At 51.8% G+C, this 14,932-nt stretch overlaps 1 protein-coding gene across 2 annotated transcripts in view; it reads left to right on the forward strand.

Moving 5' to 3' along the window:
- NRP2 (neuropilin 2) overlaps nt 1-14,932 on the forward strand; it is a 129,797-nt gene that overhangs the window by 104,766 nt on the left and 10,099 nt on the right. The window contains exon 16 of one of the 2 annotated variants that reach the window (XM_004701557.3): nt 4,905-8,507. The exons of the other annotated variant lie outside the window; for it this stretch is intronic. Coding sequence (XP_004701614.1) covers nt 4,905-5,185 — 281 coding nt within the window. The 3' untranslated portion in view covers nt 5,186-8,507. Of the gene's footprint in view, nt 1-4,904; nt 8,508-14,932 lie in introns of those variants that run through there. 2 annotated transcript variants of the gene reach the window in all.

A 14,932-nucleotide genomic window follows, 5' to 3' on the forward strand; every position in this document is an offset into this window, starting at 1 on the left:
GGGCGGGTGCTGAGGACCATGGGCCTATCCCACCTCATCCTTGTTGTTTCCGGTGCATGCCTGAGCCTGCATGACAACCCAACAGCAGGATGGTTGCCAAGCAGCAGATCCTCTTGGTGATCTGAATAATGAGTGGATACCAGTCACTGTGACTCACAAGCTGGCCATTTCCAGGAGACGTTTCTAGCACTTTGCTTTCTGTTTTTCTGTTTCTGTGCATAATTTCCAATATGGAGAGAGAGAGAGAGAGAGAGAGAGAAAGTCCGTTCTCAGCTGCGCTGAGAGTGTATGAAAAGATGCTAGAAAGCCCTCAGGTGGGTTGGGGACAGAAAAAGTAAATAGGCAGTATCATGAGAGACTTCAGAGGTGAAGAAAGGGGCATTTGAGGGGGTGTTCTGGGGTGCTCTCCATCTCAGAGGCTATAGGTGTGGGTGCTGGGAGTGGGGGGTGGAGCACTGAGCAAGAAGTCTTCCTCAACACCCTTCCAGTATTGAGGGACCTTTCATAGCCCAAGAGACACCGATGGACCCTGCCCCTTAGCAGAGGGACAGCGCTGGCTAGGGGCAGGGACCTGGGAAGGTGGGTGCGATCTGAAAGATGTTCCCAGGAAAATGTTCCTCTGAGCAGATACGGTTGGACTTCTTCCGAGACAGATTGGTTCGTCTGCCCACCCGTGGTGGTTTGTTCATGCTCTTTGTCAGCACCATAATTCAAACACATTGATTCTTCTTTGGAGTATCAGGTGAGGGGTGGGCATGAATGAATGGAAAATAGCTCATGAGTTGAAAGCATTCCCCAATTTTTTTTTTTTTAAAGAGGGATGAATAAACTGCAGAAACTAAAAGAATCCAAGGGCAAGTTCAGGCCATCACACCACCAGCGCTGGGCAATTCTTGCCCATTCTGGGAGCCCAAGCCCCGGCCAGGCCACCCCAAGTGACAGAGATAGCAAATGAGGCCAAAATCTAGCACTCAAAAGCTAGGCCCGAGCAGGGCACTTGGTGCAGGTGGTATATACCTCCAGAAACCAGACTCGCTGCCATCACGTTAATCCTGACTCACAGGGACCCTATAGGCACAGAACAGAACTGCACCTTTGAGTTTCTGTAAATGTCTATGGGAGTAGAAAGTTTCCTCTTTCTCCCACAAAGCAGCCGGTGGTTTCGAACTGCCGACCTCACTGTTAGCAGTCCAACATGTAAACCACTATGCCCCAGGGCTCCCTATAGCCCTAAAACCACCACCACCACCCCCATTTCACATAGGGGCACATTATGAGCTACGAGAGTCGTGTCTTAACAGTCGTGTTCCGAGAGTGATTGTCCCAGGCATAGGGGTTGATGCTCCACATTTCCTAGGGAGCCTGAAAGTTGGTGCAAAATGTTATCCACCTGACTTCCATTCATCCATTTGTCCATCCATCCACTCGCCATTCCTTGGGAACGTGCTTTGCTTCAGATAGGATTTAACCCCTGCTGGAGTAGCACCTCTGCCTCTGGACTGGCACAGCCAGTGAGTGCACACCCTAAAGAAGACCCCGGCTCCAGATTCCAAGCTGGCGCGCTCCCCCCGGAGCCCAGAGGGTGCTCAGAGGAAGCTCTGCCCACACCCTTAGGTCACCAAAAAATTATTTGTCGGGGCTGAGAGAAGAGTTGTCAGAGCTATATTAGATGCATTTTTAACAAAATTATTAAAACTACAAGTTCATATAATATGCTTTTGTGTTCCATTTTACCAAACAAATGGGCAAGGGAAATGTTTAAGTCGCTAAAATAATGTCCTCCCATGGCTTCTGTCACAAATTTTTTTTCACACATTGATAATTTGGGGTGGGAGGGGCTGGTCGGGAAGAGGCCTTATACCTCAAGTGGAGCCTGTCTTCCAAAGTTGAGCAGAATTCTGAGGTGATAGATCAATACTCCTATCCTAAATACACAATCCACATAGATGGTTTAACATGCCTCCAGGGGGGCCTTAGATGCATCGTTTCCCCTGGACCCCAACTGTGTCTCTCATAGGACACAGTGGCATGCATGAAAGGTTCAACCTCCCCGGGTGCGGGCACTGTTAGTCTTAGATGGCATGTGGAATGTTGACAGCCGGCATGCTGGCCCAAGGAATAGTGCAACTTTGAACTAAGAACGTGTTGTGACGGAAGGAACCTGGGCTGCTGTGACTGGCTTCTGCTTGGCACAAGTTTGTGCTTGTGCCTGTGGTCCACTCAGGTGTTTCCGATGGGGCGGGACTCAGGTGTTTCCGATGGGGCAGGACTCCTGTGCAGGCGTGGCCTTCCCTCTAGAGCAGCGGTGCTCAACCTTCCCAATGTGGTGACCCTTTCATGCAGTTCCTCATGTGGTGGTGACCCCCCCAACCATAAAATTATTTTCGGTGCTACTTCATAACTGTAATTTTGCCACTGTTATGAATCATCATGTAAGTATCTGATATGCAGGATGTATTTTCATTGTTACAAATTGAACACAATGAAACATAATTAAAGCATAGTGATTAATCACAAAACATGTAATTACATATTGTGAAATATTTGAGTTTTCCGATGGTCTTAGGTGGCCCCTGTGAAAGGGTCGTTCGGCCCCCCAAAGGCGTCGAGACCCACAGGTTGAGAACAGCTGCATTAGGGGCAGGGGCAGCAGCCGTGTTAGAGCATGGCCCTCACTGGGCCACCAAATCAGAGGGTCCCTTCAGGGTCACGGGGCGGGTGCTGAGGACCATGGGCCTATCCCACCTCATCCTTGTTGTTTCCGGTGCATGCCTGAGCCTGCATGACAACCCAACAGCAGGATGGTTGCCAAGCAGCAGATCCTCTTGGTGATCTGAATAATGAGTGGATACCAGTCACTGTGACTCACAAGCTGGCCATTTCCAGGAGACGTTTCTAGCACTTTGCTTTCTGTTTTTCTGTTTCTGTGCATAATTTCCAATATGGAGAGAGAGAGAGAGAGAGAGAGAGAAAGTCCGTTCTCAGCTGCGCTGAGAGTGTATGAAAAGATGCTAGAAAGCCCTCAGGTGGGTTGGGGACAGAAAAAGTAAATAGGCAGTATCATGAGAGACTTCAGAGGTGAAGAAAGGGGCATTTGAGGGGGTGTTCTGGGGTGCTCTCCATCTCAGAGGCTATAGGTGTGGGTGCTGGGAGTGGGGGGTGGAGCACTGAGCAAGAAGTCTTCCTCAACACCCTTCCAGTATTGAGGGACCTTTCATAGCCCAAGAGACACCGATGGACCCTGCCCCTTAGCAGAGGGACAGCGCTGGCTAGGGGCAGGGACCTGGGAAGGTGGGTACGATCTGAAAGATGTTCCCAGGAAAATGTTCCTCTGAGCAGATACGGTCAAATCTGACCCACCCCGTCAGCCATTTCTCAAATCTGGGAGGGGACGCCCGGCATTCCAGAACAAGGGAGTTGGAGAATACCAATCCTGAAAAAGGCATTTAGCTGCAGCTCTGTCTTGTCTCCCTCAAGAATTCGGAGCGTCTCATGAGCAGACGCCTAGGTGGAGCCCCAGTGGACCCTGAGTTCCTCCGCTGGAGGCATGAAATGAGGAGACACGCCCCAAGGATGGGAACCAAAGAGCGTGCCCAGGGCTCCCCTCCAGCGGCATTCCAGGGGGAGGGAAGGCACGCCTTCCTGGCCACCCCCACTTGAGGCAATCAGCAAGGGAGGCACTCTTCATAGGTTAAGCACACTTCATTCTTCAGAAGGAAAGATCCTGTCTAGTTTTGGCAAGCACAGAAGCTCCTCACCTTATTCCCAGCCAGATTCTCGTCTGATGCAAATCTTTCGGAGAATCAAGTTGTAGCACCGCTTTGCATGGAGTGGAACTCCAGCCAGTCTTTCCCCAGAGTTAGCCTGGGCTTAAATCGACTACATCATCTCCATGGCAACCAGCGGCCAGCCAGGGAACGTGGTTGCCTCCTCAATCCTCTCTTCCAGGCTCCGGTCTTCTTCGCTGTGATTAAAACCAGTCTCTTTGCTCTCACTTGCTCTCACCTACCTACTATCATTTTGGGGCCTGCATTTTTGGTTACCACTTCCCTTCCAGTCTGCTTGTAAAATCCTCCATCCAACTGAAAAGCAAAGGAGCGTTAGTCATTGCTTGACAGTGGTAACTGACCTGTTTGGACAAGATCAGGCAGATTCCATGGGCACGGGCAGATTCCATGGGCAATCCAAAGTGGAATTCACCTTCAAGTCTTGCCAGCCTAATTAATAACTGTTTGGGAATGTTGGACAGCCAGACCAAATACGGTACTGCTACCCGTTTGGAGACTCTACCTTTCTGCATCCCAGAAGTCATGTTAACATCATTTACATGTCTGTAGAGGACTCCTGGTGGTTATGCATTGGACTGCGATCCGAAAGGTCAGCAGTTCGAAACCACCAGCCGCTCCCAGGGAGAAAGAGAAGGCTTTCTACTCTTGTAAAGAGTTACTGTCTTGGAACCCCACTGGGGCAGGTCTACCCTGCCCTGTAGGGTCGCTGTGAGTCAGCATCGGCTCTATGTCAGTGGGTTTGGTTTGGTTTGTGGTTACCTGTGTGTGTGCGCGTGTGTTATTTTGCATCTGTGCATTAGAGTCATCGTGCTTTAACAGAAAGGAGGGGGCATTAGAGTCGTGCAGTTGAGCCCCCTCCTGGCACTTCATAGCATTTTGACCACCGAGCATCCAGCCTCTCTAGGCCTCTGTGTTTACATCTGTAAAATGGGTCTGACTCCTGAAGTTGTGAATAGGAAATGATATTGCTTAATACTAAACTCTCGGGACCACCTGAGCCCCCTGCCCCAGCCCTCTCCAAAGCATGTGTGTTTCTTCTTTTTAATGATGATGATGATGATGTGTTTAGTCTGCATGCTCTCAGCCTAGCAACACTCTTCTGTGTCTCTCCACCAGGGGGCACCCTCCTACCAGGGACCGAGCCCACAGTGGACACGGTGCCCATGCAGCCCATCCCAGCCTACTGGTATTACGTAATAGCCGCTGGGGGCGCCGTGCTGGTGCTGGTCTCCGTCGCGCTGGCCCTGGTCCTCCACTACCACCGGTTCCGCTATGCGGCCAAGAAGACCGATCACTCCATCACCTACAAAACCTCCCACTACACCAACGGGGTCCCTCTGGCGGTGGAGCCCACCTTAACCATTAAGCTAGAGCAAGAACGCGGCTCCCGCTGCTGAGGGCCGAAGCAAGGACAGCACCCAAAACAAACGAGAAAGACTGCAAACGCGTTGCCTCGATTTTGCACTTTTTTCTCCTCGCCTAGTCTCTGTGTGGACTCTCAGACTTCTCTCTCCCGGGTGCCCAGACCCCGTGCGCCTGTAGCCATCCCAGCCATTTGCCAGGGGCTCTTTGGTTTTCCTCTTCTTCTTTGGGCGATTCCAAACCAACACCACCCAACTCTAATGCTGCATCTGGGATTGTGATGAGAAGAGACGCCGCCCTAAGCGCTCCACCACTCACGGCTCAGCTGGTTCTGTTCCAGAGACTCGCCCCTTGATTTTCTTCCCCTTGCCTTATCCCATACCTCCTCCCGGTGGGCAGTCTGCCAGGAGACTTGATGGGAAACCTGGACCTGTGCGTCTGTACATAGTATGTGTTTGTGCGTGGGGGGTAGCGCTCTCTGAGTGGGTGCGTGAGTGTGAGAGAGAACGTGTAATTCATTGTGTGTGTGTGTGTGGTGTGTGTTGGGTGGAGTGTGATTGTGGACCGTGAGGGCCCCCTGGAACTCTGTGTTCTTTCTCCTGGGGTACATTTTACAAGAAAATAATATGTTGTACTAGTTTTGTTTACTGGAGAAGAGATTGAAGCTTTTTGTTGCCTTATCCAGCTCTGGCTGGGTTTCTGTTGGCTGTCATTGTCATCTCCAGGGACCTGAAAAGTAAGAGGTCACACAGAATGGAATGTGGCGCTTCTTGTCCCCATCCTCCCACCCACCACCCACCTGACCCAAGAGGAAGGTTCCCCCAATGGACTCAGACATGACCCTGTGTCGTGTCTCCTGGTGTCTTTGAGATAAAAAGATAACAGCCATTGGGTGCAGACGGAGCCAGCTCTACTTCCAGCCCTAAAGCAGGTCGGTCTCCTGTTGCCTTATAAAAGAGAGTCTCATAATGAATGTTTAGCTTTTCTCAGTGAAGTCCAATGTTGGAGTAAGTCGTAGAGAATAACGAACCTGAAAGGGACATATACAAAGCAGTCATGGAGTTAAGTAGAACCCAGACGGAGAGGAGGGAGGAGAAGGAGGGACTGAATTGTCTCTTCAAAGTCTGCTCACCTCGGAGGCTCACCTTGGTGGGGCAGGAGGACGAGGGTGGGAGACTGGGTTCTTTGGTGTGGTACCGATCCTCACCATTGCCTTTGTACCACGTTCCTCTCATGGTGTTCATGTCTGTCTGAGTCTGCAGCCACTTAGATAGAAAGCTGTCTACCCGACTCCACTGCCATAGTCTGAGAAAATAGAAAGTAATCGCTTCTTTTCCGTGTACCCGCTTGCCTCCCCACCCCCACCTCCACCCCAAAAAGCATTAGCGGCATCGGTCAGATTTGCCCAAGCAGACCGGCCTGCCCTCTGTGGGTGTTGCTTCATCCTAAGAGCAGAAGGATAAGGAAGAGAAAGCCGCTGCTTGTCCAGTTGTACTCTCTGATCGACACAGGGAGAGGGGTGTCAGAGAGGATGTGCCCGGTGACACTGTACACAGCAGGGATTAAATAATGGAGTCGATTGCATTGGGAGGAGACGCGTGTTTTCACAAGATTGTCCGTGTCCTGAGACTCAGCCCCCAGGGCGTTTGTTTCTCACGGTGCCTCCAGGACCCCACCTGGGAGGCAGAAGATTCTCTCCAAAGATAGTGGCTTGGGCTGGAAGCCTCCAGGTGCCAGCTGAGAACGAACGGTCGGTTTCGAGGAGTGGGGTGGGCTTTCTGGGAGAGAGAGAGGCTTAGCATTCTTTGGCATAGCCAGAGAAGTTCCCTGTGCACACACTCACTTTCACATCTGGTTTGTTTCCTCCTCCTGAAAGAACGGTGCTCTCCCACTCTTGATTCAAAGAGCCGCTCTGGCTCGGCCACAGCAGCCCTGCCAAGAAAAAGACGGAAGGCTAGCTAGCAGGGGCAACCCTGAGATTTTGAGACGTGGCTGAGGACGCTGAGACAGAAGATGGAGACGGGCCCGGGAGGGGGAAGGTGGGCAGCGGTTCGGGATTCCATGTGGCGACTTCCCTCACCAGGCCTCTAAGGGCCTTTTGTTCTCAGGTGTGCACATGCCCACGTCCGGGTGTGTGTTTGGGACCAGGCATCCCCTCAAAATGATTGGCATCCCTGTAGCTGCCCCTGGAGGCCAGAGACAACACCTGGAAAATCCAGGCAGTGTCGAAACTGGCGAGTTACCACATACCCTCCAGTATGTCCCCTTGTTACAAGAAGAGCAACAATTCCTGTGACCTGGCTGCATCTCTATCGGCTACCCCATGTGGGGAACACGCATCATCTTTATATCCATGCCATCGCTGAGCATACGGGAGCTCATAACTTGTGACTCCCATGCTGCCCTGTAACTGGGGATTTCTTGCTCTTTCCCGCGCCCTTGGATCTCACCTCTTGTCTCTCCTCCCCTTTCCTTCTTCTCTTTCCCCTTCTCTCCTTCTCGCTTGCCTTCTCTACCCAACTCACTCCTGGCTGTCTTTCCACTCAGTAGCCTTCATAAGATTAGCCACGTACGATGCTAAAAGGGCAGGTCTGGAGAAATGCCATGCCTTGCACCTTTGAAGAGCAAAATCCCCATAGTTCATGGAGAGAGGGAAGGGTCGCTCTCTTTCCAGAGAAAAAATTAACCTGGAAAGGTGAATGCATGCGTGCATGTGGTCAGTTTCTACTCAGAAGACAGAAATGCGATAGCAACTATCCGTATACCAATGGGTGCATGACTGAGCGAATCCAAGGACTTGATGGGGCGGGGAAAGCGTCTTGCCTTAGTAGAGGTTTCACGGCCACACCTTCAGGAGGGAGCCGGTGTCTGGTATAACACTCTCTTCCTTGATAGACTACTAGCCATCATTACCACCTCCTGAGTGGCTAAGGAGGAAAGGGGGTGGGGGAGTATTCCTAGCATTGCCATTGACACCCCATGATGTTGGAAACAGAATGGTCCTTTCCCTTGTCCAACACTTTGGAGATTAAAGCCAGAATTGAATGGGAAATCTAGCGCTGTGTGTAAGGTCGATTCGATGCCCATCTTTGAAAAGACTTTGTCTTTACAATGAAACAAACAGGCAAACAAACCCCTAAATCATCAAAAATTACCAAAGAACAACAACAAAAGGAAAAAAAAAATCAAGATTTTTGCTTCCTATCCTGTCCCACCCACCACCATCCCCTTCGCCTTGTAACTGTGACACCCGTCTCTGCGTTGCTCAGTTGCCTGTGTGTCAAAATAACGTGTGGCCGTTGGAAACGATTTGAAACTGTATTGTGTGGAATGTAATAAAATGATGATATTTTTATACAAACATCTGGGTTTTTTTTCCCCCTCCACCTTTGCCTGGGAGAACGAAGTTGAAATATAGGCTTCTCACCGGTGGCTGTTTGCACAGCCCACACCCCGTGGAGCTGCAGGGCATGTCTGGGGGTGGTGGGTGGGTTTTCTCCGGGAGTCTGAGGAGAAAACATTTCCTTCTTTTATTTTTATTACTACTTGTGAGTTTTCTCTCGGTTGTGCAACTGAGCCAACTTTTTTTATGATTAGTGTGGGGTCTGGGGAAAGTTGCAAAATTGCCCTCCATTGCTCAATGTGATTCCACAAAATTCCTCCTGATGGCATGTCTCTGGAGATGAGACTACTTTTGAAGGCCCCAGAGGGAGTGGGGCCAGCTACGGCGGACCCTGTCCTCAGCTCCACCCGGAGAATGAAGCTCTCCCTGAAGAAATGGCGACAGCCTACCCCTCCCTGGCCTACCAAGTCATGACTGCCGCATAGACCTGGGTGGCCCACACATAAGCACTTTCCCAGACAAAGTGGGCGCTGGTAGCATGCGTGGGCCTCAGACAGTCGAGTCTTTGTGTTTTAGTCATTAATGAAGACACCCATATGATTACTTGGAACTATCAGGGGGAATATTTTATAATAGGAACTTCCTATAAACACTAGAAGGAGAAGGGACTTTAGGAACCGTACTGGGGGGAAAAAACCCAACAGAACTTATATGACAACACCCCCCCCCCTGTCCTTCTCTTTGGATAGTCAGTGATGTAGGTAAAGGAAATCTTTTTTTTACAAGAAGGGGATTAGGAAAAAAAATTAGCACCCTAAAAAATAGACGGTCTTCAGCTATTCAAGGTTTCTCGGTGGTGTTCCCAAAAAAAAGGTCACAAAGGAGTTTCCCAAGAGCCCTTGCCCATGAGGGTGTGTGAGGAATATGGTCTCAGTCCCAGAGCCACCTCTGGCCTCTGGGAACTCCCCCAAGGTCTTAAGGAAAGGGGTGTGTCTAGAAGACCCTAGGGGGAACCCACATAAAACCTGTCCAGGCAGCACCCAACAGAGCCAGGCTTCTGTCTGCAGGTGGCACAGGAGGCCCCGTCTGGCTGGCTGGCTCAGCATAGGTGTCACTCTGTGTCCTCTGCAGAATTGAGCAGGATGTACGTCACTAGAGCATGGCGGATGGGGAGCAGATTCCCATTTTGCCTAAAGAACGCTGGGTTATCCTGCGTGCCGTCACTCGAGGATGAAATGAAAGCATTTCAAGAGTTCATTTCAAGCCCAGATCTGGGCTTTCGTCAGCACGCTCCCAAACTCACCGGGGAGCACATTGCTGGGGCCTGCGGTAGCCGCTGGGCTGTGCCCGTGGTTTCATGTGCTTGGCTGGGAATCGCGAGGTGGAAGGTTCAGGGCCACCTAGAGCAGTGGTTCTCAACCTGTGGGTCACAACCCCTTTGGGGGTCGAACGACCCTTTCCCAGGGTCCCCCGATTCATAACAGTAGCAGAATTAAAATGATGAAGTAGCAACGAAAATAATTTTATGGTTGGGGGGGTCACCACCACATGAGGAACTGTATGAAAGGGTCGCGGCATGAGGAAGGTGGAGAACCCCTGACCTAGAGTCACCTCCGCAGAAAGGCCTGGTGATTTGCTTCGGGAAAGCAGCTCTGGCAAGCCCTCCCCCCGCCCCCACCCCCAGGAGCCCAGCTCTCTGACTCCTGGAGCCCACAAGGCAGCAGCTGGGTCTGGCGTGCTTGGTTAGCATGGCTTCTGTATGGAGCCGCCTGTGGGGCTTCATCGTGCCTTTGTCCACCCTGGTTTTGGTCCCCTGGCTTGTTTTACAGGGAACCCTGACTCCTTCAGAAGGACAGAAGCTAGGGAGTCCAGTCCTAGGCACCGAATACAGCCCGGTCACCTGTCCCCAGTCCTCTGTGTCATATTTCAAATGTAGCCCAAGCGTCCGTGTGACAGACTGCGTGCTTCTGTGCATCGTCCACACCGGGTGTCAGGGCCCCATGTGCTTGGTTTCTGCCTCTGCCGGGTCCTGAGTGGTGGTTTCGACATGCACACTTGCTACTAGCACTGCCCTCTCAGCCAGGAGAACAGGAGCCAGCCAGCCTGACGTGCCCCCTGCGTGTTGTCCTCACCCTCTCCACTCACCCCGGCGTTGTTTGTGCGAAAACATTGTGGCCTTCCTGTAATCTGTGATGAAAAAGCGCTTCCATTTTGAGAGTGGCATTTGGCTGCGTTCTGGGCCACACATCAGAGCCGAGCTGCGGATCTGTAGGTGCAGGCTTGTTTCCCTTTAATTGTGCAGATCACTGGGGCCCTCGCAGCTGTAATTTGCCTTTCATCTACTTCAATGATGGCCCAAAGAAAACACAAACAACGCCAACCAGAGACAGAGGAGGGGAGAGGGGACCCACACAAGCTGGATGGTCTTATAGTAAGCACAGGAGAACTGCCTTGATCGAAATCCATCAAAATGTAGGAATATCCTGAGCCTGAGTTCAACTTCACCAAGGTCAGGTGCACTGGGTATGTACAGAGGTTGGGGACAATCAGAAAGACACCCTACCAGCAGCTTCTGCGCCGACTGCCCCCGAGGAGGTCCCTTTGGCCCCAAAGCGAAGTGCTGAAGACATCCAAGATTTGGGAACTCGCCAAAGAGCCAAGCCCCATTTTCCAGGAACAGTGGACAGTTTCAAGGCAACCAGTGGAAGGAGCTAGTCTTGCCCACAGGGCAGGAGATTCCGAAACATTCTCTTCTCTTCTGAGCAGACACTGTACTTGGGTTGACCTCTGAAATCCCAAAACACTGAAATAAAGTCGCCGAGGCACTGAACCAAGAAATCAGAAAGGTCATTAGAAAGGGTCAGCCGCCGGGTGCTGAGGACAGGGTTCTTGTTGGGTGGAGCGGGCCCTTTCCTCGAAGGCTTAGTTCCTTCCTCGTCTCTGAGGCTGAAAGAGATTGTTGGGGGCACATGTTAGGACAGCAACTGGCTGGCTTTCTTTTTTAACGGGAGTGATTCACCAGTTAGATGTGATCCCGTCCTCCAACAGTGCACGGCCGAAGAGGCAGAAGCCTCGTGCGCTCTCAATAAGCTGTGCTCGGCTCCCTGGACACCACCACGAAGATGGCCCAAAGTAGGTCTTTCCGGACCTTGTATTGTCTGTCTGATGGCACATATACCCACGCAGAAGTACGTGGCCTGGTCTTCTTCGTTGTTTGGGCTGCTTTGTTTTTGTTTTGTTTCCTTCCCCATCGGTGGAATCAGGTGTGCTCACTTGGCTGGATGGCCACCTGCTTCTTCCATTCGGCAACGTCTTGATGACCCTCCTGTCGGACCTGCAGATCGGTCCCGTCCTTTGCAGCTATTGCATCAACTACCGCAGTTCACGCACTGCTCCCTGTCGGTGAACATGCAGGTTCTCTCCACCCGTTTTTTTTAAAACTGTGTACACAAGACCCCAGCGAACAGCCTTGCATTTGCATCTTTCCATAGCTGTGTCCGTCGGCCACTTTTCCAGGTCACAGAGGTGCGGTGCCTGTTTTCCCCTGCAGAACTGATTCACATGGCTGAGGGTTGAGGGTTGTGTAAGTGACTCCATCGCCGTCGGGAGGGCAGCTGGCTGGTGGGCAGCCTGGACCACATTCCCCGCAGCAGGAGACAGCATTCCCTAAAATGGGCATGGTGCTCACAACAGGGAAGGCTCAAGGCAGTTTTAGCTGAAGGGAAATTTCATTCCCAGAGTTTACGGAGGATTTTTCTCTCTCCCATTATTGCACTTTGTGGAGAAACGGGTGTGGTCCCCACAGAGGCTCGCCAGAGCTGTTGGTTCTGTCCCCGGGTTCAGCCAGCAGAGCCCTGGTCTCCATGATTAATGAGTTCCACTTGGTTTCTTCAAAGGGTGACTGTGCTGGCTCTCGCTGTTATTTATTTATGTTTGCTACTGAAAAATTCATGTGAAAAACAACCTAGCAGGTCAGTGCACAGCATTGTGTTGCAGACTAGAATATTCCAGCAGCCACAGGTGGGCCCGCGTGCCAGACAAAAGCTTCGTTCGAATCCTTGGGGCCTTGTGACCCAGGAGCCCAGGCCGGCCCTGAGAGGAGCAAGCCTTGCAGGCTGAAAGGAAACAGCTAGTGTTCCTTGAAGAGGTTCGGGACTCACATCCCCTGAGAGAGGGCACCAAGAGGAGAGGTTGTTTTCTAGTGAGGGGTTGAGATATGTAGAAGAAGCTACTAGCCCCAAACGCCTGTAAGGAGTGGCAGGGGGTAAGCAGCTGAGGGACCTTTGAGTCAGAAACACCACTCTTCCCAAGAGCCCTGCCTGGCTTTCTCCTGCGCCTTCAGACAGAAGGATCCTTAACCGTGTGACTTTGACTCTGGGCCCGATGCAGCATGTCTCTGGCCACCGATGTGCTGTGTGGGCTTCCTCGGATCCGCTCCAGAGCCAGGCCCGCTGCCTCATGGCCAGGGGGCTTGAGTAGGTCGTTCACGCGTGGTGACCCCGATAAGGAAGTGGTGACTATGAGGTCTGGGTGGACGAAGTCATTTCCACACACACACTCACACCTTGTTTGATCTTCTCGGCGCGACTGTGCAAAAATGGAACCCTTTAACCCTCATTGGCTAACGTTGCCCGGAAGCGAAGGCTCCGATCCAGATCCAGGATAATGATGTACCATGTCTTGCCTTTCAACCACTAGGGTGGCTTCCCCAGGCAGCGGGACACATTAGCAGAAGGCCTGGACTCGCGTTCTCTGCAACTTGTTAGAAAGCAGTCTGCTCCAGTCATGCCGCAGGCGGAGAAAGCTTTGAGCAGGAGGGGTCTTTGACCGCCGTCCTCGTCTCAGCCGGCCTGCCGTTTCACAAGGCTTCACGGTTAGCAGTCTGTTAAAGACTCTTTTTTCCCTTGTGTGCTTCCTTACTGCCACCGGGGGGCTGGAGGCCGGGCACCAAGTCAGTGAAGTTTAGTGGGGGGCACCACATGGAGCAGGTGGTGGGGGGCCACCTCTGACAGCTGTTCCTCAGGGTGGGATCATATCTGTGAGGACCCGGTTGGGGCCAGCAAGAGTGACCCAGAGCCCCAAAGGCACCTCATTATCCCCAGCTAACTATAGACCAAAAGAGTGTGCTCAGTAATAACAGACTTCTTGTGAAGCCAAGGGACTGTGGCATTCTCTCTGTCTCTCTCTCTCTCTCTCCCTCCCTCCCTCCCTCTCTCCCTCTCTGCAACTCCTCACGGGGCCACCACTCCACCCCTCTTTCCCCACTGGAGACATGGTCTGCGCTCAGTTGCCTTGGCCGGTGATGTTCCTCTACAACTTCTAACCTCCTCTTTCTCTACTTTCGTCTTTCCCTGGGAGCCCCTTTTCTTATCCCCTGGCACTCGGCGTCCTTGCGCATTCTCACCCTCTGTCCACCAAAGCCTTCCTTCAGAAAAGCCTGGGTCCAATTCCGTCACCCAAAGGCTGGGCAGGTGTCATTGGCTCCTTCCCTTCCAGGAGCCCAGGCCCGAAGCCCGGGAAACCATTGCATGACGACATGAGAGCAGCCATCCGTCACCAGTGAGCCGCTGGCAGAAATCATCCCTTGAATGAGCAGAGACATATCCCTGAATTCTTCCCGTTGCTGTGTTCTGAAGGAGCACCCAGCCTTTAAGATTAGCACACTCTCCTGATGTGGACCAGGCACATTACTTTGGTGTTCAGAACATGTGTTTTAAAGGGCCTTCAGCAACACAAGAGGCAATCTTTCAGGAGACCTCGTGCCTCACATTAGAAGTGGTTTTGATTTTGTCTCTTCGACCGCCTCCTCCCTCTTACTTGATGTGGGTTGTCCCAAACCACACCACCTCTGTGGTCTTTCTATTATGCACACCTCATCTTGGCATTTAGGACCGGGGAGATGAAGAAATACCATAGCCCATTGGGGAAACTCGCTAAAATGTAAAGAAATAAAACTGTTTCCCCAGATACTAAGGGGATGGGGTGGGGGCTGGGGGCTAATAATCCTTTTCCCTGATGGCTTCAGCACTTGCTGCATTCTTCCTGTCCCGAGAGAGGGCAGCTAACAAAGAAAGTATAAAGGGCCTATTTCTTTGTTGTTGGCCTATAGCGATGGAAAATGCCTCGGATTTTTCAAACACCGAGGGGGGGGTGAGGGGAGAAAGTATTCCAGAATTTCCCAACCATCAGCACCACAGGCTTACTGGCTGTACAACTGTGAAACCATCTTCGCAGCTGAACACTTCTCAGGCTGCATTTTTCTTATTTGCTCGCCGTGGCTGGGGCTCAGCGGAGTCCTTCGCTGCTCAGCTGCCTCCACACTTGAAGGTATTATTAGGTCATTTCACCGCCTTCTGGTTTGCAGTCAGTCATTCCAACCCCTTTTCGTCTTCCTTCCGAGTTGTCCAACAAGAAAACCGTACCCAATGGTGACTAGATT

Source organism: Echinops telfairi, unplaced genomic scaffold, assembly GCF_000313985.2.
Source record: "Echinops telfairi isolate 266 unplaced genomic scaffold, ASM31398v2 ScPeMD7_3;HRSCAF=10, whole genome shotgun sequence".
In the NCBI taxonomy this organism is placed as follows: domain Eukaryota; kingdom Metazoa; phylum Chordata; class Mammalia; order Afrosoricida; family Tenrecidae; genus Echinops; species Echinops telfairi.